Source organism: Procambarus clarkii, chromosome 23 (genome assembly GCF_040958095.1).
Source record: "Procambarus clarkii isolate CNS0578487 chromosome 23, FALCON_Pclarkii_2.0, whole genome shotgun sequence".
Lineage (NCBI taxonomy): Eukaryota > Metazoa > Arthropoda > Malacostraca > Decapoda > Cambaridae > Procambarus > Procambarus clarkii.
The window spans coordinates 12565186-12591596 of record NC_091172.1 but is presented as its reverse complement, the minus strand read 5'-3'; the positions used below and the strand labels follow the sequence as shown (position 1 = coordinate 12591596).

Genomic DNA, 26411 nt, shown 5'->3' with positions numbered 1-26411 from the left:
AAACCCAATAGTTAAAGAGTGTCACATCTGTGGAACAGAAGCAGAGGTGCCACTATTGCACTACTTACTGGAATGTGAAGCTACTGAAGCCCTGAGCATCAAACTCAACATTAATCCAACGACAGCAGCTGCATTGGATGCACATTCCAGAGCCACTACAATGATTAGAAAAAGTTGAAGAATGGGGCACACTAGTGAACACTGTACATCTACATCCTCCACCAAGATGTTATTAAAACAAGACTAAAACCAGCGCTCTAAAACAGAAGCGAAAAAAGAAACAGAATTTTCCCACCTCCATTTAAAAACTTTGACCCAAATATCAGAGTAACAAGATTATCGCGAATAACCGAACTCAATTACGGGCTCACCATAGCCCGTGCTACATGGACATTACGTTATGAGTAACTAAATCTAGAACAACAACACAACAAAATCAGCGACAGTTACAGCCCCGCTCCTGTGTCAAGTAAATCCACTACGGGCTCACCATATCCCGTGCTACTTGGAACTTTTTGTTCTCAGTAGCTGAATTTAAAACAACAACAACAGAAGAGTAAGGAGAAGAAGCAGGGGAGGATCGGGTGAGCAGGCGAGGAGAAGGAACAAAGGATGGAGGAGGCGGTGGAAAACACGGAGGAGGAGGAGGAGGAGGAGAACAAGGAATTGTAGAATGAAGAGAATGAGGTGGAAGTGGGAGGCGGAGATTAAAGAGGAGTAGGGGGAAAGAGCCTGATAAGAGGAACAAGAGAAGAGTACAGAATAAGAGACTGTCATGGAGTAGGAAGAGAGCGGTGAACACTGTGGATTAGTGTGAACAAATCCACAAGGGCCGTGACGAGGATTCGAATCTGCGTCCGAGAGCATCCCAGACACTGCCTTAATCGACTGAGCTACGACATAGTCAAAAAGAGTTGAAACCGAAGTTCTACCGAACTTACTGGATCCTGCAGCCTCTCCGAGACACAAACCAGGGTTTTACACAGGAATGGGTCGTGGCGAATCCTCGTCACGGCCCTTGTGGATTTGTTCATTTGATGCATCACGCTATTGTGATTTGTGTGTGGATTAGTGTGTTGAGAGGGGGGCCGACCTTCACCCCTCACCAGCACCTGTGCTCTCACCGGCACCTGTGCTCTCACTGGCACCTGTGCTCTCACCGGCACCTGTGCTCTCACCGGCACCTGTGCTCTCACCGGCACCTGTGCTCTCACTGGCACCTGTGCTCTCACCGACACCTGTGCTCTCACTGGCACCTGTGCTCTCACCGACACCTGTGCTCTCACTGGCACCTGTGCTCTCACCGGCACCTGTGCTCTCACCGGCACCTGTGCTCTCATCGGCACCTGTGCTCTCACCGGCACCTGTGCTCTCACTGGCACCTGTGCTCTCACCGGCACCTGTGCTCTCACCGGCACCTGTGCTCTCACTGGCACCTGTGCTCTCACCGGCACCTGTGCTCTCACCAGCACCTGTGCTCTCACCAGCACCTGTGCTCTCACCGGCACCTGTGCTCTCACTGGCACCTGTGCTCTCACCGGCACCTGTGCTCTCACCGGCACCTGTGCTGTCACCGGCACCTGTGCTCTCACCGGCACCTGTGCTCTCACCGGCACCTGTGCTCTCACCGGCACCTGTGCTCAGTGATCCCAGGTGTAAGTCGAGGCGCGGCCATGGTAACAGCGTCACGCCTCGACACTGTTAACTCACACATATTTCCGTCTTATCTAATCAAACATTAGATACACATTTCGTGCAAGAAAAGTGTTTGTAATTATCACAAACATCGTGTGTGTGGTGTGTGCACAGTTGGTCACTGGCATCTTTTTCAGTGTGTGACTATTGAGAAACTTTCGTGTCGTTTATATCGGTTATTATTTTAAGTTATTTGTAGTGTCCGCTGTTAGACACTTTGTGGTATGTGAGGTGACGGAGCACTCCAGGCTCCACACGCCCACACACGCCCACACACCCACACACACCCTCACGTCCACACACCCACACACCCACACACCCACACACACCCTCACGTCCACACACCCACACACCCACACGCCCACACACCCACACACCCCCTCACGTCCACACACACCCTCACGTCCACACACCCACGCACCCACACGCCCACACACACCCTCACGTCCACACACCCACACGCCCACACACACCCTCACGTCCACACACCCACACACCCACACGCCCACACACACCCTCACACCCACACACCCACACACCCACACACACCCTCACGCCCACACACCACAAAAAAAGTAGTAGTAGAAACAGTTGATTGACAGTTGAGAGGCGGGCCGAAAGAGCAAAGCCCAACCCCCGCAAGCACAACTAGGTGAATACACACACCATCGTGCGCCGGTGGCTGTGCGAATAGCACGCTGGACATGTAATCCTGTGGCCCGGGTTCGATTCCCGGCGCCGGCGAGAAATAATGGGCAGAATTTCTTTCACCCTGATACTCCTGTTACCTAGCAGTAAATTTACCTGGGAGCTAGATAGATCTAAATCTCTAAATCTAAATTTGAGAAATCTAACATGTAAATCTCTATAGGGTAAATCTAACAGGTGTCTACCTAGGAGGTAGACAGCTGTTACAGGCTGTTTCCTGTGTGGGTGTACTCACCTATTTGTGTCTGCAGGATCGAGCATTGACTCTTGGATCCCGCCTTTCTAGCCATCGGTTGTTTACAGCAATGACTCCTGTTCTATTTCCCTATCATACCTAGTTTTAAAATTATGATAGAATTTGCTTCCACAACCTGTTCCTTAAGTGCATTCCATTTTCCCACTACTCTCACGCTAAAAGAAAACTTCCTAACATATCTGTGACTCATCTGAGTTTCAAGCTTCCATCCATGTCCCCTCGTTCTGTTACTATTCACTGTGAACATTTCGTCTGTCCACTCTGTCAATCCCCTGAGTATTTTATACGTTCCTATCATATCCCCCCCTCTCCCTTCTTTTTTCTAGTGTCGTAAGGCACAGTTCCTTCAGGCGCTCTTCCCATACCTACCGTCCCATACCTCGTAACTCTGGTACGAGTCTCGTTGTAAACTTCTGAACCTTTTCCAGTTTCCTTATATGCTTCTTCAGATGGGGACTCCATGATGAGGCGGCATACTCTAAGACTGGCCTCACGTAGGCTGTGTAAAGACCTCCCCTAAATGCCTCCTTACTTAGGTTTCTGAATGATGTTCTAACTTTTGCCAGTGTAGAGTACGCTGCTGTCGTTATCCTATTTATATGTGCTTCATGAGTTAGATTAGGTGTTACGTCCACCCCCAGGTCTCTTTCGCGCGTCGTCACAGGTAGGCTGTTCCCCTTCATTGTGTACTGTCCCTTTGGTCTCCTATCACCTAGTCCCATTTCCATAACTTTACATTTGCTTGTGTTGAACTCCAATAGCCATTTCTCTGACCATCTTTGCAATCTGTTCAAGTCCTCTTGGAGGATCCTACAATCCTCATCTGTCACAACTCTTCTGATAAACTTTGCGTCATCCGCGAACATCGACATGTAGGGCTCTACTCCTGTAAACATGTCGTTAACATATACAAGAAATAGAATTGGTCCCAGCACCGATCCTTGTGGTACGCCACTCGTTACTGTTCGCCAGTCCGACTTCTCGCCCCTTACCGTAACTCTTTGGCTCCTTCCTGTTAGGTAGTTCCTTATCCATGCTTGGACCTTTCCTCCCACCCCCGCCTGCCTCTCGAGTTTGAACAGCAGTCTCATGTGCGGTACGGTATCAAAGGCTTTTTGGCAGTCCAGAAATATGCAGTCTGCCCAACCATCTCTGTCCTTTCTTATCCTCGTTATTTTATCATAAAATTCCAAAAGGTTTGTTAGGCACGATTTCCCTTTCCAGAACCCATGTTGATGTTTGTTCACAAACCTAACGTTCTCCAGGTGTGCTACCAGTCGTAGCCTAATTATTCTTTCAAGAATTTTACAGGGGATGCTTGTCAGTGATACAGGTCTATAGTTAAGTGCCTCCTCCCTATCACCTTTCTTGAAAATCGGTATAACGATGTGTACACACATAATTGTGCTTGTGGGGGTTGAGCTCTGACTCTTTGGTCCCGCCTCTCAACTGTCAATCAACTGATGTACAGATTCCTGAGCCTACTGGGCTCTATCATATCTAAATTTGAAACTGTGTATGGAGTCAGCCTCCACCACATCACTGCCTAATGCATTCCACCTGTTAACTACTCTGACACTGAAAAAGTTCTTTCTAACGTCCCTGTGGCTCATTTGAGTACTCAGTTTCCACCTGTACTTGTTCGCGTACCAACCGTGTTAAACAGTTTATCTTTATCTACCCCGTCAATTCCTCTGAGAATTTTGTAGATAGTGATCATGTCTCCCCATACTCTTCTGTCTTTTAGTGTCGTGAGGTGCATTTCTCGCAGCCTTTTCTCGTAACTCATGCCTCTTAGTTCTGGGACTAGCCTAGTGGCATATCTCTGAACATTTTCCAGCTTCGTCTTGTGCTTGACAAGGTACGGGCTCCATGCTGGCGCCGCATACTCCAGGATTGGTCTTACATATGTGGTGTACAAGATTCTGAATGATTCCTTACACAGGTTCCTGAACGCTGTTCTGAAGTTAGCCAGCCTCGCATATGCCGCAGACGTTACTCTTTTTATGTGGGCTTCAGGAGACAGGTTTGGTGTGATATCAACTCCTAGATCTTTCTGTCCGTTTCATGAAGGGCTTCCTCCCCCATTTATCCTGTGTCTGGCCTCCTGTTTCAACTGCCTAGTTGCATTACCTTACATTTACTCGGGTTGAACTTCAACAGCCATTTGTTGGACCATTCACTCAGTCTGTCTAGGTCATCTTGTAGCCTCATACTGTCTTCCTCAGTCTTAATACTACTCATAATTTTTGCATCATCAGCAAACAATGAGAGGGATGATTCTATACCATCTGGAAGATCATTTACATTGTGACGGGAAAGTGTTGGAGTGTTGATGTTCGGCAGTCCTCCAATGGCAGGTGTCAATGCCTGGTCACACTTACAAAAAAGAGATAGACTGCTTGCCTGTTGTCTGTGGTAAGTGAGAGGGAGGAACACGTAAAACACAAAGTATGAACAATTAAACTTTAATATATTTACTTTAAACATAAATGAAAATAAAGACAAATCTCGGGTAAATGACTGGTGTAATAAAATGACAAAGATAAATGCAAAAACACAATAGATTAAATATTATAATGTGAAATGGTGCTGAGAATATTGGCTTTAGCTGAGACTTCCCTTAGTATACGAAAGCCAGTGAGAGATGTCAACCCTAAGAGCACAAAGAATATTCTGAAGTTGATAGCTGGTCAGGCTCAGACGTCGACTCATGTAGATGGCGCTGAGGTGCAGTGTGCAGGTGCACGGACGGCAAGTCACCAATCAGGAGCAGGCAGGCTGGGATGGGTAGTTTGCTGGTTGATGACGAGCCGGCATGGAGGATGTGTGGAGTAGGGGGGATCTTGGGTACGTTTTGCCTCCTGGTCAAAACGTTTTGTGCTACCGGTGACGTATCTTGAATGCAGCATCTTATACTTGTTAACTTGACGTAACTTTAAGTAGGGAAGAGCAGGCTCAATCTCTCTTGAAAGAGATTATCGACACAACATATATAAGAAACAGTATGGGTCCAAGGACTGAACCCTGCGGGACCCCGCTGGTGACGTCTCGCCAATCTGAGACCTCACCCCTCACACTGACTCGCTGTCTTCTGTTACTTAGGTACTCCCTTATCCAATGGAGTACCTTCCCTTTCACTCCTGCCTGCATCTCCAACTTTCGCACTAGTCTCTAGTGTGGCACTGTGTCAAAGTGCACCAGACACCAGACACATCCAGCACCAGACAAGTCCACACACACACACACACACACACACACAGTGTGTGTGTGTGTGTGATTTTTTTTTTTAGTAGTTAGTAACAGTGGATTGACAGTTGAGAGGCGGGCCCAAAGAGCCAAAGCTCAACCCCCGCAAGCACAACTAGGTGAGGACACACACACACACACACACACACTAATAAGTGTGTGTCAACCCCATCCCGTCTCTCAATATTTGTCACACTCACAAGCACACTATTTATCTTAACACTGTCAAATACCCACATTTTCACACAATTGAAATTCTAATATATAAAAGAAAGCGTCGGGGCCAATGTGAGTATATACATACCTTCACACAAACTTTCAAACATATATACATCATTATATATACCCATATACATCATTATATACCTATATACATCATTATATATACCAATATACATCATTATATACCTATATACATCATTATATATACCCATATACATCATTATATACCTATATACATCATTATATATACCCATATACATCATTATATACCTATATACATCATTATATATACCCATATACATCATTATATACCTATATACATCATTATATATACGTATATACATACATATAAGCGCGTGCCAGTTTTCTTTCTCTTGGAGACAGCAGGGGATGATTATCTCTGTTGTTCCCCGGCGTCATCAATACTCATCAGACTCTTCATTCATTGTCATAATCCACCACACCATCAGTTTTCATCCTTGACGTCCCACGAGGCTGGAGTCGTCACCACCACCATGGTCCTGGTGCACCATTGTCACTCTCACCACCACCACCACCATGGTCCTGGTGCACCACTGTCTCCCTCACCACCACCATGGTCCTGGTGCACCACTGTCTCCCTCACCACCACCACCACCATGGTCCTGGTGCACCACTGTCTCCCTCACCACCACCACCACCATGGTCCTGGTGCACCACTGTCTCCCTCACCACCACCACCACCATGGTCCTGGTGCACCACTGTCTCCCTCACCACCACCACCACCATGGTCCTGGTGCACCACTGTCTCCCTCACCACCACCACCACCATGGTCCTGGTGCACCACTGTCACCCTCACCACCACCACCACCATGGTCCTGGTGCACCACTGTCTCCCTCACCACCACCACCACCATGGTCCTGGTGCACCACTGTCTCCCTCACCACCACCACCACCATGGTCCTGGTGCACCACTGTCTCCCTCACCACCACCATGGTCCTGGTGCACCACTGTCTCCCTCACCACCACCACCATGGTCCTGGTGCACCACTGTCTCCCTCACCACCACCACCATGGTCCATGTGCATCACTGTCACCCTCACCACCACCACCATGGTCCTGGTGCACCACTGTCCCCCTCACCACCACCACCATGGTCCTGGTGCACCACTGTCCCCCTGACCACCACCACCATGGTCCTGGTGCACCACTGTCACCCTCACCACCACCACCACCATGGTCCTGGTGCACCACTGTCTCCCTCACCACCACCACCATGGTCCTGGTGCGCCACTGTCCCCCTCACCACCACCACCACCATGGTCCTGGTGCACCACTGTCCCCCTCACCACCACCACCATGGTCCTGGTGCACCACTGTCTCCCTCACCACCACCACCATGGTCCTGGTGCACCACTGTCTCCCTCACCACCACCACCATGGTCCTGGTGCACCACTGTCTCCCTCACCACCACCACCATTTTCCTGGTGCACCACTGTGTCCCTCACCACCACCACCACCACCATGGTCCTGGTGCACCACTGTCTCCCTCACCACCACCACCATGGTCCTGGTGCACCACTGTGTCCCTCACCACCACCACCACCATGGTCCTGGTGCACCACTGTCCCCCTCACCACCACCACCACCATGGTCCTGGTGCACCACTGTCTCCCTCACCACCACCATAATGGTCCTGGTGCACCACTGTCTCCCTCACCACCACCACCACCATGGTCCTGGTGCACCACTGTCACCCTCACCACCACCACCATGGTCCTGGTGCACCACTGTCTCCCTCACCACCACCACCACCATGGTCCTGGTGCACCAGTCTCCCTCACCACCACCATAATGGTCCTGGTGCACCACTGTCTCCCTCACCACCACCACCACCATGGTCCTGGTGCACCACTGTCTCCCTCACCACCACCACCATGGTCCTGGTGCACCACTGTCCCCCTCACCACCACCACCACCATGGTCCTGGTGCACCACTGTCCCCCTCACCACCACCACCATGGTCCTGGTGCACCAGTCTCCCTCACCACCACCACCATGGTCCTGGTGCACCACTGTCTCCCTCACCACCACCACCATGGTCCTGGTGCACCACTGTCCCCCTCACCACCACCACCACCATGGTCCTGGTGCACCACTGTCTCCCTCACCACCACCACCATGGTCCCGGTGCACCACTGTCTCCCTCACCACCACCACCATGGTCCTGGTGCACCACTGTCTCCCTCACCACCACCACCACCATGGTCCCGGTGCACCACTGTCTCCCTGACCACCACCATGGTCCTGGTGCACCACTGTCTCCCTCACCACCACCACCATGGTCCTGGTGCACCACTGTCTCCCTCACCACCACCACCACCATGGTCCTGGTGCACCACTGTCTCCCTCACCACCACCACCATGGTCCCGGTGCACCACTGTCTCCCTCACCACCACCACCATGGTCCTGGTGCACCACTGTCTCCCTCACCACCACCACCACCGTGGTCCCGGTGCACCACTGTCTCCCTCACCACCACCACCATGGTCCTGGTGCACCACTGTCTCCCTCACCACCACCACCACCACCATGGTCCCGGTGCACCACTGTCTCCCTGACCACCACCATGGTCCTGGTGCACCACTGTCTCCCTCACCACCACCACCATGGTCCTGGTGCACCACTGTCTTCCTCACCACCACCACCATGGTCCTGGTGCACCACTGTCTCCCTCACCACCACCACCACCATGGTCCTGGTGCACCCCTGTCTCCCTCACCACCACCACCGCCATGGTCCTGGTGCACCACTGTCTCCCTCACCACCACCACCATGGTCCTGGTGCACCACTGTCTCCCTCACCACCACCACCATGGTCCTGGTGCACCACTGTCCCCCTCACCACCACCACCATGGTCCTGGTGCACCACTGTCTCCCTCACCACCACCACCATGGTCCTGGTGCACCACTGTCTCCCTCACCACCACCACCACCATGGTCCTGATGCACCACTGTCCCCCTCACCACCACCACCATGGTCCTGGTGCACCACTGTCTCCCTCACCACCACCACCACCACCATGGTCCCGGTGCACCACTGTCTCCCTGACCACCACCATGGTCCTGGTGCACCACTGTCTCCCTCACCACCACCACCATGGTCCTGGTGCACCACTGTCTCCCTCACCACCACCACCACCATGGTCCCGGTGCACCACTGTCTCCCTCACCACCACCACCATGGTCCCGGTGCACCACTGTCTCCCTCACCACCACCATGGTCCTGGTGCACCACTGTCTCCCTCACCACCACCACCATGGTCCTGGTGCACCACTGTCTCCCTCACCACCACCACCACCATGGTCCTGGTGCACCACTGTCTCCCTCACCACCACCACCACCATGGTCCAGGTGCACCACTGTCTCCCTCACCACCACCATGGTCCTGGTGCACCACTGTCTCCTTCACCACCACCACCACCATGGTCCTGGTGCACCACTGTCACCCTCACCACCACCACCACCATGGTCCTGGTGCACCACTGTCTCCCTCACCACCACCACCACCATGGTCCTGGTGCACCACTGTCTCCCTCACCACCACCACCACCATGGTCCTGGTGCACCACTGTCTCCCTCACCACCACCATGGTCCTGGTGCACCACTGTCTCCCTCACCACCACCACCATGGTCCTGGTGCACCACTGTCTCCCTCACCACCACCACCATGGTCCATGTGCATCACTGTCACCCTCACCACCACCACCATGGTCCTGGTGCACCACTGTCCCCCTCACCACCACCACCATGGTCCTGGTGCACCACTGTCCCCCTGACCACCACCACCATGGTCCTGGTGCACCACTGTCTCCCTCACCACCACCATGGTCCTGGTGCACCACTGTCTCCCTCACCACCACCACCATGGTCCTGGTGCACCACTGTCTCCCTCACCACCACCACCATGGTCCATGTGCATCACTGTCACCCTCACCACCACCACCATGGTCCTGGTGCACCACTGTCCCCCTCACCACCACCACCATGGTCCTGGTGCACCACTGTCCCCCTGACCACCACCACCATGGTCCTGGTGCACCACTGTCACCCTCACCACCACCACCACCATGGTCCTGGTGCACCACTGTCTCCCTCACCACCACCACCATGGTCCTGGTGCGCCACTGTCCCCCTCACCACCACCACCACCATGGTCCTGGTGCACCACTGTCCCCCTCACCACCACCACCATGGTCCTGGTGCACCACTGTCTCCCTCACCACCACCACCATGGTCCTGGTGCACCACTGTCTCCCTCACCACCACCACCATGGTCCTGGTGCACCACTGTCTCCCTCACCACCACCACCATGGTCCTGGTGCACCACTGTGTCCCTCACCACCACCACCACCACCATGGTCCTGGTGCACCACTGTCTCCCTCACCACCACCACCATGGTCCTGGTGCACCACTGTGTGTGGGAAATTTTTACCCACCATATCTAATAATCATCTAAGAAATGTATAATTTCTATATCATATCTAAATCATATCAAAATCATATCTAAATCGTATCAAAAATCATATTTGAATTATTAAAGATTTATTATAGCTTGATCCTGGATGACAATGGCACCATGAACACGTACGCAACAGGGGCCCTTTTGATGCCTACGTGACTTTGTACATGATCTCTCAAGGATCCAGAAGCTTCTAGAAGGACTTCTTAATTAAAAAACTATTGGAACATTGATTCAACATCCGGTAGGATTAAAAATCGAATCCTTAATAAGATTCAGTGGTACTTTCAAATACTACTTATAATCTTTAAATCTTATATCTAATTATATTATAATCACATCTTATCTTAATCATAAGTCTAGACTGTAAAAATAATCAATCAATATTCATTGAAGGCTACCGTGCTCAGAGAGCATGGTAGGGCGATGGGGGGGAGTGAAGCGCCCACCAACAAGCCCAGCGGCACTCCGCGTTTGTTTACAAATGAGTGAACAAGTGACTGATCCTTAGCGAACATTACCAGCTCAAGGACACCTTATCTAATATTTTTTATCGCCAGTGAATACTCTCTAGAACTGGGGGAGTACCTGGACAATATCTACAAGGAAAATCCTGGAACATTACATAAAATAGAGTGTATAGTGGAGATCAGTGACACGGTTTCCTCCACCTTCATACATAAACTTTTATCTCGAATCATTCTTCTGCAACTGCAGGATAATCACGTAGCAACGCTACCAGATCATCATACAGCAACGCTGTAGCAAAATATCGTGCCTAAACTCAACAAGAGAGTTAATCAGTCTGGCAAACTTGTCAGACAGGCACCCCGACTGGCAGAGAAGTATATTGAAGGTTATTTGGTATATGATTGGCCAATTGTATGCTTGTGTAGCTTTAATATCCTATAAATCTGTCTGTTGGTTAAAAAGCGAGGCTAAGCCTCACATATCGGTACGTTTATTAAAATTGTAGTGTAGCTGTGAATCTTATCCAAGCACTGAACCTCATGAGTGTCCATTCTGTCAGAAAAGAATTCAGCCTCAATAAGTAAAAACCTCACAAGTGTCCACAGTCTTGGAAGAGATTCAGTCAAGCTAACTGTATAAATTGAATATGTCTGCATATATATTTGAATATATAAATTAAGTTATCAATAGCTTGCTTAGTTAATTTTTAAGTTATCATATAAGTTCATTTAATTGAATATAATTTCTAGTACTAAGTTAACAGTATTTAGACTACATTTAAGGTCATTTATTTATACTTTTACAATTTAATTTGTTGTTTATAGTATAAGTACATATTGGCTGTTAAGTTATGGTACTAGGTTAGACTATGTATGTTTAAATCTCTGATTTAAACAGAGCCAGTGTTCAGTCAGATAACTGAATTTATCAAATCTTATCCTTGTATAAAATACAAGCTGATGTGAGATCCCTGTCTACAGGTGGATTGGAACTTCTATCAACATAGTCATTCACCCCACCTGTCCCTTACAGCCCACAATTTGTCATTAGGAAAAGAGGATCTAGGATTTACAACCCTAGCTAGAGATTTTAGTTGAATTAATTTGCAGACAGTAAATTTTTAATTTAGTTCAGTACAAGTCCCTGGTAGTCTCCTCTTATATCAATCCCAGCAGGTTTTTCCCACATTAATGGTCCTTCGAACCTAGATAATAAATGGTCTTTTATACCTAGATATTTATGATCATTCGTTTACCGAATATTTCAATGCCAAATACATAAGAAACTTCTTGATTTTGCATTGGAATAATTCTTACATATTCTAGCCTAACCTGGCTATCAGCCAATATTTATCATAGCTATATATCTAAGTAAACAAATAGTTGCAGTGGCTTAAGCCACCATATCCATTAACTAGTAAGCATTCATAGTATTCATAGCATACAAATATTGTTTTGTGTTAAGAAACCACAGTAATTAAGTATATCAGTGTCAAAGACACAACTGCATCTTAATCATAAATACCAATTACCTACCTCATTGTGGTAACATTACATGCATATTTAAGTGTATTATCTAGCATTATCTCTAATCTACTGATTTTCAGAGCTGCTCATTACATAATATTCTTTAAAAAAGTGTTATCATCACTGTAAGAGCATTCATTACAATCTAACCATAATCAACTGTACAAACCCTATATTCCAGGTAAAACCAGTAGACATTCTACTGTATTTTATCTAACAATTATTATGGTAACAGATTTTGTAATAACTTTGCAAAAATAGTGCCATTTACTATTTTTAAAAAATTATTACAAGATTTACCAACTTGGTGCATTCGTGCATTCGGGTCACAAATCAAATTATTACAGTACTTTTGATAATTGAACACCTGCTACAACCAGATTCCAGGGAGGAAATGAAGGACGATCTTTGGAATCATTACCTAAGTAGACAGGAAAGCTCATTTATCAAAATACATTAACATCATACATATTTATCAGAAAAAAAGAGAAAAATCTCGGAATCTCCAAAACTCGGAAAAGGTCAAAATGACTAACAGTATTCCACCAGCAACTGAAACAGAAAAGAAAAGGACACAAAGTGTCTAAAAAATCACTTGAATCTACAGCCTACAGACCATTTAAATCAGGTGATAGACAAATGTCATCATCACTTGGCTACAATAGTCTACAATTGGGGATTAAGACCAATCTTAATCTCACATCACAATCTGAAAGGCTAACAACACATTGACAATGTGAATACAAATATTATCATCCATCTAAGATAACTATCTTAATCCAAGAATAAAGTCTTGATCACCTAATCTCATGCTTTCACTGGAGTGAAAGCAGCCTCAGAAAATCTGAAGTTAATCAAGCATCTCAAAGAGACTTACTTAATAGAAAAGGCAAAGCCGAGAAAAAAGAAAAAGCAAAATGCTTCATCACATCATGAATAATGTAGATACACATTATTACAGATACAATTCATCCTTTAAGGATATCCTTGGAGGAGTACAAGTGTTACATGCTTGTATGACCTACTTGCATGTAATTACTTACCTACAAGTTTTACATACTTGTAACAACATCTTATCACAAAGCCAAATCTTTGATGGACTTCGAGCTTACGTACAAAGATTACGAAGCCGAGGAAAACTTAGATCTCAAGAAAAAATCCCCAAAAGTGAATCCACGGACAAAAGCAAAAATGTCCAGAATGGCAGTCAAAAATCAAGACAACAAAACTCCTCTTCTGCAAAGTGGAAACAGAATAATGTTGGCTCTTATGCTATATCCCCCACAGTTAACAGAACTGTAGGAAACCAAGCTCCTAAGACAGATAAGACAAAAGGAGCTATAAGTGCCCCAAAATGTTTATTCTGTCAAGAAGCACATACCATTTATCAATGCACAGTTTATGTAGGCCGTGCCAGTCGAATCGATCGACTGAAATCTCTGAACAGGTGCATCCGTTGTCTACGGAAGCACGATACTAGTGAGTGTATCACTCAATTGCAGAACTGCCAATATTGTCATAAAAGTGTACATCACACAGCACTCTGTGGTGATATTAACACTCAATCCAGATCACAGACTTCCAATAATCAACATGCATCTCAGGCAAAGCCCAAAGATGATAATACCACAACAGCCGTACAATTCTGTACAGTAATGAGCAATGTCAACGACTTGGATACAGAAATTGTTACAACAGCCATATTGCCTACTGCACAGCTAGAACTATGCAATCAAGGAATTTGTATTCCAACTAGAGGCTTTTTTGATCAAGGGTCACAGAAAACCTTTATCAGTAAAAAGATGGCAGAAGATTTACAACTTAAATCTTCAAAGCAAGTATCTACATCTATATCAGGGTTTTTTACTAATTCTGGTCGTAGAACCTTTCCAGTAGTAAAACTCAATGTCTGTCTAGGTACATCCCAAAGGACAGTAGAAGCCATAGTAGTTGATAAAATTCCTACTGAAATGGAAGTGACTGGTCTGACAGCAACTATTAAATTCCTAAAAGAAAAAGGAATCCAATTAGCAGATCCTCTGCTTGATTCTGACTACATAGGAGATATCAGAATCCTGATTGGAGCTGACTACTATCATCGATTCATTCTAGGATCAGAAGAATCTATGGGTATGAATATACTCAAATCAGCAGGAGGCATATTGATGACAGGACCTATACTAGATCTTGAACCTTCAACTCCTGAAAAATCACATCATACAGAAACTGTAATAGTGGCATGACTAGGCAAAGAACAGTCACCACTTAAAATCCCCCACATGATTGATGATGGATTGGAATCTGTACCTCAATTGTGGGAACTTGATGCCATAGGAATAATTCCTGAACAACCAAGTCCTGATGATGTCTGTGCATACAATCAATACTTAGAAACTGTACAGTACAATGATGGACAGTACTGGGTAAGGCTACCATGGAAAATCAACCATAAAACCTTACCTACCAATTATAACATGGCTTATAGTCAATTTAAATCTCAATTAGCAAAGCTAAGAAAAAGGCCTGAGCATTTAAAACTCTATCATGAGATTATTGCTCAACAATTAAAGAATAAATTCATCGAAGTCGTGAAACATGACAATACGCAAATAGGCCATTTTTTACCACACATGGCTGTAATGAGAGAATCAAAAACGACTCCTTTACGGATAGTTTTTAATTGTAGCTCTAAATCTGGACCCCAAGGAACCAGTCTAAATGATTGTTTGCAAACAGGTCCAAGTCTAACTCAGAAATTGTATGACATACTGTTGAAGTTTAGACTTAACAAATATGCGTATTCAGCAGATATAAGTAAGGCCTTTCTAAGAGTTGGCTTGCAGGAAGAAGATAGAGACTTCACTAAGTTTCTATGGGTAGAGAACCCAGAAGATGTCAATAGTCCTGTAGTGACTTTCAGATTCTCTTCAGTTCTTTTCGGCGCGACAAGCAGTCCATTTCTGTTGCAAGCAACTCTAGATACTCATCTGAAGAAATCATCAAGTCCCTGTAAGACTGAAATCAGTCAAAATCTATATGTAGATAATTTTCAAGGGACAGTTAACAGTACTACTGAACTGTTACAATTATATCAAGAGGCCAACAAGGAGCTACAAGGTGCCAACATGCCACTACAATCTTGGGCCTCTAATAATGCAACATTGAATAATCAAATAGCAAGAGATTACCCTGAATATCACGTACCAGAATCACAAAAGGTGTTAGGCATGGATTGGGATTTAATCTCGGACACAATATCGATCAAATCTGTGCCAGTAAATTACAACATCACTACAAAAAGGGATTTGCTTTCACAAGTTAGCAAAGTATTTGACCCACTTGGTCTACTAAATCCTTTGACTATCAAGTGGCGTTTATTGGTGCAAGAAGCATGGAAGGCTAAGGTTGGTTGGGATGATCCACTACCAATCCAGTTACAAAAAGCTTGGATGGAAGTGGCTCAAGAACAAACTTTAGTTGAAAAGATAATCTTTCCGAGACACATAGTCGAGGAAAATGAGGAAGTATCACTACATGTATTCGCAGACTCGTCAGCCAAAGCTTTTGGAGCTTGTGCTTACTTAGTGACTTCTAATCAATCATATCTTATCACCTCTAAGGCCAGAGTCGCTCCATTAAAAAAGAGGACTTTGCCTCAGATGGAACTAACAGCACTGCTAACTGGTACACGCTTAGCAGTGCATATCAAACAAGTCTTGTCTACCATGAACATCAAAGATGTCATTATATGGTCTGACAATGAAGCTGTCTTACAATGGGTACGAAACGACAACTGTCCAACTCCATATGTAAAAAATCGCGTCTCGGAAATTAAAGAAATTTCCGCAGGCTTTCAATTGTTGCATGTACCAACAAAGGATAATCCAGCTGATCTCTTATCAAGAGGTATGACATTTAAACAGTTTGCAAAGGCAGATATTTGGTTTCATGGGCCTCGATGGTTAGTGAATGGTAGTTGGCCTGAACAAAAGCCACACGTCATTACGACACAAACCATAACTACCACCAGGCAGCAAGCTCAAATATCAGTCTTGGATTGTACTCGTTACTCCTCGCTCATCAAATTAATCAATGTAACACAGAACGTGTTTCATTATCTCAGGAAAAAAGGTATAAAATACACTTTTCCAGATGCACTTCTCTATTGGGTAAGACAAGCCCTGAGAGAAACTTATGGGAATAACTATGAAAATCTTCCGCATAAGTTAAAACACAATCTCGGTCTGTGGATAGACCAAGAAAATCACAACATTCTGCGTTGTGGAGGGAGACTTAAACACGCAGATATCAATCTAGATACCGTGCATCCATGGCTTTTACCAAAAAATCATTGGATCACAAGGTTGATTGTGTTGCATACACATCAACAAATCATCAAACATGGAGGAGTGTTAGACACACTCACACAAATCAGACAGCAGTACTGGATTCCTCAGGGAAGACAGTCAGTCAAATCAATCTTGAAGAATTGCATGATATGCCGAAGGTACGATGCAAGAACTTGCTCTTATCCAGGGCCACCACCCCTGCCAAAGGAACGAGTGGTCCATCTACAACCTTTCGAAACGACAGGAGTAGATTATACAGGAGCAATATATCTAACAGGGACTGCAGATAAGCAACCTATCAAGGCATACATCTGTCTGTTCACCTGTGCTACCACCAGGGCAGTACATCTAGAGGTAACACCCGATATGACTGCTCAATCATTTATTCAAGCTTTCCGCAGATTCGCAGCACGCCGATCATGCCCTAAGCTGATGATTTCAGATAACGGAGCAAACTTGGTAGCTGGAGAAGCATGTCTACGGGAAATCTGTTCCCATCCTGCAGTTACTTCCACACTGGAACAGCGTCATTGCAGATGGAAATTTATCCCTCCGAGAGCCCCATGGCACGGAGGATTTTATGAACGGTTAATAGGAACTGTAAAAAGATCCTTGAGAAAATCTCTACACCGTCAGAAAATCAATCTTCAAGAACTCCAGACAGTAATCACGGAAATAGAATCAAGGGTGAATAACCGGCCGTTGACTTACTTGTCTGAGGATCCTACTCAACATGAGCCATTAAGTCCTGCCCACCTAATGTATGGAAGACTTCTGACTCCAGTACCATCTCTAGTGGATGATGAGATCAGAGATCCCTCATATGTGGGTCAGAGCGAGTTGGTTCAGGGGTATAAGCATCTGTCCAGCATAATCCAAAAATGGAATGATGTTTGGACAAAAGAATATCTTACATCTCTACGAGAACATCACTATGGGGCCAACGTCCCACATAATATAGCTAATCTCCAACCTGGCGATATTGTCTTGGTAGACAGTGATGGCCCTAGGGCTGACTGGCCATTAGGTAAAGTTGTCTCAGTCCATCCAGATAGTCAGGGGATTTTGAGAATAGTCAAAATCCTGTCTAAAGGAACAACTTCCCTGAAGACATTGGACAAACTCATCCACATGGAATCAGTGAGCCAGCTGCAGTTAGATCCTGAGAGACCTCAAGACACTCTAACTCCACAAGACCCACAGACTCCTAACAGACACAATCGTCCACAACGGACAGCAGCACAAAAGTGCAAGCAAAATTTGCACTTGTATTATCAATCCAATGGAGAGTAAATAAATACATATGGTTACTATTGTCCTAAGTATTGGACTCTGTGCCAGTTCTCTCCCTCTGGAAGATGTGGGAAATTTTTACCCACCATATCTAATAATCATCTAAGAAATGTATAATTTCTATATCATATCTAAATCATATCAAAATCATATCTAAATCGTATCAAAAATCATATTTGAATTATTAAAGATTTATTATAGCTTGATCCTGGATGACAATGGCACCATGAACACGTACGCAACAGGGGCCCTTTTGATGCCTACGTGACTTTGTACATGATCTCTCAAGGATCCAGAAGCTTCTAGAAGGACTTCTTAATTAAAAAACTATTGGAACATTGATTCAACATCCGGTAGGATTAAAAATCGAATCCTTAATAAGATTCAGTGGTACTTTCAAATACTACTTATAATCTTTAAATCTTATATCTAATTATATTATAATCACATCTTATCTTAATCATAAGTCTAGACTGTAAAAATAATCAATCAATATTCATTGAAGGCTACCGTGCTCAGAGAGCATGGTAGGGCGATGGGGGGGAGTGAAGCGCCCACCAACAAGCCCAGCGGCACTCCGCGTTTGTTTACAAATGAGTGAACAAGTGACTGATCCTTAGCGAACATTACCAGCTCAAGGACACCTTATCTAATATTTTTTATCGCCAGTGAATACTCTCTAGAACTGGGGGAGTACCTGGACAATATCTACAAGGAAAATCCTGGAACATTACATAAAATAGAGTGTATAGTGGAGATCAGTGACACGGTTTCCTCCACCTTCATACATAAACTTTTATCTCGAATCATTCTTCTGCAACTGCAGGATAATCACGTAGCAACGCTACCAGATCATCATACAGCAACGCTGTAGCAAAATATCGTGCCTAAACTCAACAAGAGAGTTAATCAGTCTGGCAAACTTGTCAGACAGGCACCCCGACTGGCAGAGAAGTATATTGAAGGTTATTTGGTATATGATTGGCCAATTGTATGCTTGTGTAGCTTTAATATCCTATAAATCTGTCTGTTGGTTAAAAAGCGAGGCTAAGCCTCACATATCGGTACGTTTATTAAAATTGTAGTGTAGCTGTGAATCTTATCCAAGCACTGAACCTCATGAGTGTCCATTCTGTCAGAAAAGAATTCAGCCTCAATAAGTAAAAACCTCACAAGTGTCCACAGTCTTGGAAGAGATTCAGTCAAGCTAACTGTATAAATTGAATATGTCTGCATATATATTTGAATATATAAATTAAGTTATCAATAGCTTGCTTAGTTAATTTTTAAGTTATCATATAAGTTCATTTAATTGAATATAATTTCTAGTACTAAGTTAACAGTATTTAGACTACATTTAAGGTCATTTATTTATACTTTTACAATTTAATTTGTTGTTTATAGTATAAGTACATATTGGCTGTTAAGTTATGGTACTAGGTTAGACTATGTATGTTTAAATCTCTGATTTAAACAGAGCCAGTGTTCAGTCAGATAACTGAATTTATCAAATCTTATCCTTGTATAAAATACAAGCTGATGTGAGATCCCTGTCTACAGGTGGATTGGAACTTCTATCAACATAGTCATTCACCCCACCTGTCCCTTACAGCCCACAATTTGTCATTAGGAAAAGAGGATCTAGGATTTACAACCCTAGCTAGAGATTTTAGTTGAATTAATTTGCAGACAGTAAATTTTTAATTTAGTTCAGTACAAGTCCCTGGTAGTCTCCTCTTATATCAATCCCAGCAGGTTTTTCCCACACTGTGTCCCTCACCACCACCACCACCATGGTCCTGGTGCACCACTGTCCCCCTCACCACCACCACCACCATGGTCCTGGTGCACCACTGTCTCCCTCACCACCACCATAATGGTCCTGGTGCACCACTGTCTCCCTCACCACCACCACCACCATGGTCCATGTGCATCACTGTCACCCTCACCACCACCACCATGGTCCTGGTGCACCACTGTCCCCCTCACCACCACCACCATGGTCCTGGTGCACCACTGTCCCCCTGACCACCACCACCATGGTCCTGGTGCACCACTGTCACCCTCACCACCACCACCACCATGGTCCTGGTGCACCACTGTCTCCCTCACCACCACCACCATGGTCCTGGTGCGCCACTGTCCCCCTCACCACCACCACCACCATGGTCCTGGTGCACCACTGTCCCCCTCACCACCACCACCATGGTCCTGGTGCACCACTGTCTCCCTCACCACCACCACCATGGTCCTGGTGCACCACTGTCTCCCTCACCACCACCACCATGGTCCTGGTGCACCACTGTCTCCCTCACCACCACCACCATGGTCCTGGTGCACCACTGTGTCCCTCACCACCACCACCACCACCATGGTCCTGGTGCACCACTGTCTCCCTCACCACCACCACCATGGTCCTGGTGCACCACTGTGTCCCTCACCACCACCACCACCATGGTCCTGGTGCACCACTGTCCCCCTCACCACCACCACCACCATGGTCCTGGTGCACCACTGTCTCCCTCACCACCACCACCACCATGGTCCTGGTGCACCACTGTCTCCCTCACCACCACCACCATGGTCCTGGTGCACCACTGTCTCCCTCACCACCACCACCATGGTCCTGGTGCACCACTGTCTCCCTCACCACCACCACCATGGTCCTGGTGCACCACTGTGTCCCTCACCACCACCACCACCACCACCATGGTCCTGGTGCACCACTGTCTCCCTCACCACCACCACCATGGTCCTGGTGCACCACTGTGTCCCTCACCACCACCACCACCATGGTCCTGGTGCACCACTGTCCCCCTCACCACCACCACCACCATGGTCCTGGTGCACCACTGTCTCCCTCACCACCACCATAATGGTCCTGGTGCACCACTGTCACCCTCACCACCACCACCATGGTCCTGGTGCACCACTGTCACCCTCACCACCACCACCATGGTCCTGGTGCACCACTGTCTCCCTCACCACCACCACCACCATGGTCCTGGTGCACCAGTCTCCCTCACCACCACCATAATGGTCCTGGTGCACCACTGTCTCCCTCACCACCACCACCACCATGGTCCTGGTGCACCACTGTCTCCCTCACCACCACCACCATGGTCCTGGTGCACCACTGTCCCCCTCACCACCACCACCACCATGGTCCTGGTGCACCACTGTCCCCCTCACCACCACCACCATGGTCCTGGTGCACCAGTCTCCCTCACCACCACCACCATGGTCCTGGTGCACCACTGTCTCCCTCACCACCACCACCATGGTCCTGGTGCACCACTGTCCCCCTCACCACCACCACCACCATGGTCCTGGTGCACCACTGTCTCCCTCACCACCACCACCATGGTCCTGGTGCACCACTGTCCCCCTCACCACCACCACCACCATGGTCCTGGTGCACCACTGTCACCCTCATCACCACCATGGTCCTGGTGCACCACTGTCTCCCTCACCACCACCACCACCATGGTCCTGGTGCACCACTGTCTCCCTCACCACCACCACCATGGTCCCGGTGCACCACTGTCTCCCTCACCACCACCACCATGGTCCTGGTGCACCACTGTCTCCCTCACCACCACCACCACCATGGTCCCGGTGCACCACTGTCTCCCTGACCACCACCATGGTCCTGGTGCACCACTGTCTCCCTCACCACCACCACCATGGTCCTGGTGCACCACTGTCTCCCTCACCACCACCACCACCATGGTCCTGGTGCACCACTGTCTCCCTCACCACCACCACCATGGTCCCGGTGCACCACTGTCTCCCTCACCACCACCACCATGGTCCTGGTGCACCACTGTCTCCCTCACCACCACCACCACCGTGGTCCCGGTGCACCACTGTCTCCCTCACCACCACCACCATGGTCCTGGTGCATCACTGTCTCCCTCACCACCACCACCACCATGGTCCCGGTGCACCACTGTCTCCCTGACCACCACCATGGTCCTGGTGCACCACTGTCTCCCTCACCACCACCACCATGGTCCTGGTGCACCACTGTCTTCCTCACCACCACCACCATGGTCCTGGTGCACCACTGTCTCCCTCACCACCACCACCACCATGGTCCTGGTGCACCCCTGTCTCCCTCACCACCACCACCGCCATGGTCCTGGTGCACCACTGTCTCCCTCACCACCACCACCATGGTCCTGGTGCACCACTGTCTCCCTCACCACCACCACCATGGTCCTGGTGCACCACTGTCCCCCTCACGACCACCACCATGGTCCTGGTGCACCACTGTCTCCCTCACCACCACCACCATGGTCCTGGTGCACCACTGTCTCCCTCACCACCACCACCACCATGGTCCTGATGCACCACTGTCCCCCTCACCACCACCACCATGGTCCTGGTGCACCACTGTCTCCCTCACCACCACCACCACCATGGTCCCGGTGCACCACTGTCTCCCTGACCACCACCATGGTCCTGGTGCACCACTGTCTCCCTCACCACCACCACCATGGTCCTGGTGCACCACTGTCTCCCTCACCACCACCACCACCATGGTCCTGATGCACCACTGTCCCCCTCACCACCACCACCATGGTCCTGGTGCACCACTGTCTCCCTCACCACCACCACCATGGTCCCGGTGCACCACTGTCTCCCTGACCACTACCATGGTCCTGGTGCACCACTGTCCCCCTCACCTCCACCACCATGGTCCTGGTGCACCACTGTCTCCCTCACCACCACCACCATGGTCCCGGTGCACTACTGTCTCCCTGACCACCACCATGGTCCTGGTGCACCACTGTCCCCCTCACCACCACCACCATGGTCCTGGTGCACCACTGTCTCCCTCACCACCACCATGGTCCTGGTGCACCACTGTCTCCCTCACCACCACCACCATGGTCCTGGTGCACCACTGTCTCCCTCACCACCACCACCATGGTCCTGGTGCACTAGTCTCCCTCGCCAACAAGTAACCATCAAACCTACTCCTCCAAGGATCACCAAGACGGGTGAGCGCGTCTCGCAAGGATAACCTCAGCGGCCGACGTGTCAACAACAATAGTGTATCTAACTAGCCAAAAAGCAAATGCAAATAAGTAAGGAAATCTAAGAGAAAATTTTGAAGTGCGTATGACAGACCAAAGGCAAATCTTGACGGCTTCTTTCATATCTGTCAAACATTAGCGAGTTGACCCACTGGCGGACAACGGGTCAAGTGCCACTCTCAGGGGGTCAGGTGGCACTCAAGGGGTTAGGTGCCACTCTCAAGGAAATGGTGGTTTTCTAATTATTTAGTTACTTGATATTTTAACTACATTGGAGTAAATCTATGTAGCTGGTGAAGAGGACATGTTGACTACCTTAATGATACCAACTGAGGTATTTACCAGGAAGGTCTTGAAGAATGTAGCTTAGATATCCCCTTGTCTTGGATATTAAGTATATCACTGAGCCAAGCAGAGTCACCTGAGTGGGTGAGGCGTCATGACAGACTTGCTAAGTACCAGGTATAAGAACCTTCCCTTCTGAAGACAGTTTAATAAAGCTTCATTTACACGTTCTAGAAAGACGAAGAATAAGCATTCATCTTCATCCATTCATATACATGACTGATGTATATGAATGGATGAAAGGGTATAATAAAGTAGAAATAAATAAGGTGTTGAAATTATCAACTCAAAAGTAGAACTCCAAAGGATGGGAAAATGGTAAGTTTAGATTCAGTAATTACCTGGGTAAATACTGGTTTGGAGACAAGATGATTCGTTTATGGAACAAGTTGGCGGGTAGTATAATAGCCGTGGGATCGATGGGTTGTTTCAGTCGTAGGTTAGACATATATGAATGAGTCTGAGTGGTTATATAGAAAAGCTGCCTCGTATAGGCCAAGGAGCTTTGTCTAGTTACCTTCATATCAATGTTCTCCGACTCTCTCACTCTCTCCCTATTCTTCTGTCACGCTTTATCTGCCTCCCTCTCACTCTGTCTCTCCCCCGTATTAAAACCCATAGCCTCAGCGGGCCTGAACAAGCGAGCCTACACACGGCGTCTTGTCATGCAGCGGCCAGTGACCGCCGACCAGCAAGCCTCTAAGACGAACACAAACACTATCTGGATAACAAACTTCTCCAACGAATAAAACCAATACCGGAATTCCAAATTATTTCTCCATTCAATGTGTGTAGGCTATTGAGGCCTAGATCAGGCTAAATTAGCCGAGGTTTCTCTTACCTGAGAATACGGAAGCTTTGAATAAGTTTGAAACGAAGCTTCGACTATGGCTCAAGATTTAGGCGGGAAAAGCTCTCACGGCGGGAGGAGTGGGAGCGGACAGCGGCGTCGCCCACCGCCATCTACGGGAAATCTGGTGTAATCGGCGGCCCGCACCCATAAACCTGCCTGTGAATAGTGTTAATGGGCAGGGTAATGGTCGGATTGTTTTGTTGACAGTTGTAACGAGCGAACGACCCGTGAATTGAAACTGTTGTTTGTTGTGCATTGAGCGGTGTTCCTGGCAGTGTTGCCAGTCTCTGGGGTGCCAGAGGACGCAGTGTTGCCAGTCTCTGGGGTGCCAGAGGACGCAGTGTTGCCAGTCTCTGGGGTGCCAGAGGACGCAGTGTTGCCAGTCTCTGGGGTGCCAGAGGACGCAGTGTTGCCAGTCTCTGGGGAGCCAGAGGACGCAGTGTTGCCAGTCTCTGGGGTGCCAGAGGATGCAGTGTTGCCAGTCTCTGGGGTGCCAGAGGACGCAGTGTTGCCAGTCTCTGGGGTGCCAGAGGACGCAGAGTTGCCAGTCTCTGGGGTGCCAGAGGACGCAGAGTTGCCAGTCTCTGGGGTGCCAGAGGACGCAGAGTTGCCAGTCTCTGGGGTGCCAGAGGACGCAGAGTTGCCAGTCTCTGGGGTGCCAGAGGATGCAGTGTTGCCAGTCTCAGGGGTGCCAGAGGATGCAGTGTTGCCAGTCTCTGGGGTGCCAGAGGACGCAGTGTTGCCAGTCTCTGGGGTGCCAGAGGACGCAGTGTTGCCAGTCTCTGGGGTGCCAGAGGACGCAGAGTTGCCAATCAGATGATCAGATTTTTTTTTAAATTTGGCACGATGCCCACGCCGACTCGCCCATGTTGGGTATGTACTCCACTGCAATAAACGTGCAAAATTGGCTGTGGCAAGCCTTAAGCATCTGGCCTGTACCGTCTTGGACAGACACTCAATTTTCTGCATTTATATACTTGTATATAGCACACAGACACGGTATAAAATATTAAATGTAATACACCGTCGCGCAAGAAATCAATGTTTTGTATAATACCGGTAAAATAAATTTGTCGTCATTTAGCATAATATGTGGTTTATGGGGGCGTAATCCTTCAGTGTCGGCGGGTGTAATAATGCCGCAGTTTTAAGTGATCGTTGTTAGCGCGGTGATAAAGTGACGCTAATGGTCCTCTTTAGTAATAATTGGCTGACACACTCGCAGCCCGCCGGGCTTCACGCCTGTCACGCTATCCTCCGCCTCCTCCTTTCTTGAGTCTATCGGCTATTGTTTCCCCTCTGCTTTATTTATTGCCTCTTTATCTCACGCTTTTGTTCGAAGGTTGTTTTTTTTCTCGTTCCTTCGTATTGTCGACGATTTATGCTTCCTTCATATATTACGTTATGTTTTTTGTTTGTTTGTGTGTGTGTGTGTGTGTGTGTGTGTGTGTGTGTGTGTGTGTGTGTGTGTGTGTGTGTACTCACCTAGTTGTGCTTGCAAAGGTTGAGCTATGGCTCTTTGGTCCTGCTTCTCAACTGTCAATCAACTGGTGTACAGGTTCCTAAGCCTACTGGATCAACCTGTACTCTTAAAAATAACGTCGCTTTTAGTCCGTTTACCAGTATGGCCGAAAGTGGACGTAATTTTAAAATGAAAACAAATTAAAATAAATTTGAGTTTTTTTCAACAACAGTAAGTTAAGGGTCCTCTGATAGGTTAGGTGGGCAGGAAATTCTTATAAAGTTTCAAAACGTTATGAAAAACGTTAATGGAAAGTTTCCTCTTCTAACCTCTCCGCGTAGGCCGGACGACTCAAACAGAAAACGGGACAGTACGTCACTTTTGTGAGTCGATTTCATTTCAAATTACGTCCAAATTTGGCCATA

At 47.6% G+C, this 26411-nt stretch overlaps 3 protein-coding genes across 3 annotated transcripts in view; all 3 read left to right on the top strand.

Moving 5' to 3' along the window:
- Positions 1 to 26411, top strand: part of LOC123764092 (irregular chiasm C-roughest protein) — a 268455-nt gene that overhangs the window by 94467 nt on the left and 147577 nt on the right. The window lies entirely within an intron of this gene.
- Positions 613 to 1647, top strand: LOC138367685 (cysteine-rich, acidic integral membrane protein-like). The gene is made up of 2 exons (XM_069329648.1): positions 613 to 668; positions 1110 to 1647. The coding sequence occupies exons 1-2, from the start codon at positions 613 to 615 to the stop codon at positions 1645 to 1647; spliced, it is 594 nt and encodes a 197-aa protein (XP_069185749.1).
- LOC138367863 (uncharacterized) lies at positions 14918 to 20043 on the top strand. The gene is made up of 2 exons (XM_069329887.1): positions 14918 to 19345; positions 19842 to 20043. The coding sequence occupies exon 1, from the start codon at positions 14919 to 14921 to the stop codon at positions 18279 to 18281; it is 3363 nt and encodes a 1120-aa protein (XP_069185988.1). The 5' UTR covers position 14918; the 3' UTR covers positions 18282 to 19345; positions 19842 to 20043.

Excerpts from the sequence above, each read along its gene's own strand:
- LOC138367863 (XM_069329887.1), top strand. The coding sequence starts at position 14,919 with ATGATTGATGATGGATTGGAATCTGTACCTCAATTGTGGGAACTTGAT.
- LOC138367685 (XM_069329648.1), top strand. The coding sequence starts at position 613 with ATGGAGGAGGCGGTGGAAAACACGGAGGAGGAGGAGGAGGAGGAGAAC. Across the intron at positions 669-1,109 it reads GAGGAGGAGAACAAGGAATT|CACCTGTGCTCTCACCGGCA; the intron begins GTAGAATGAAGA and ends ACCCCTCACCAG.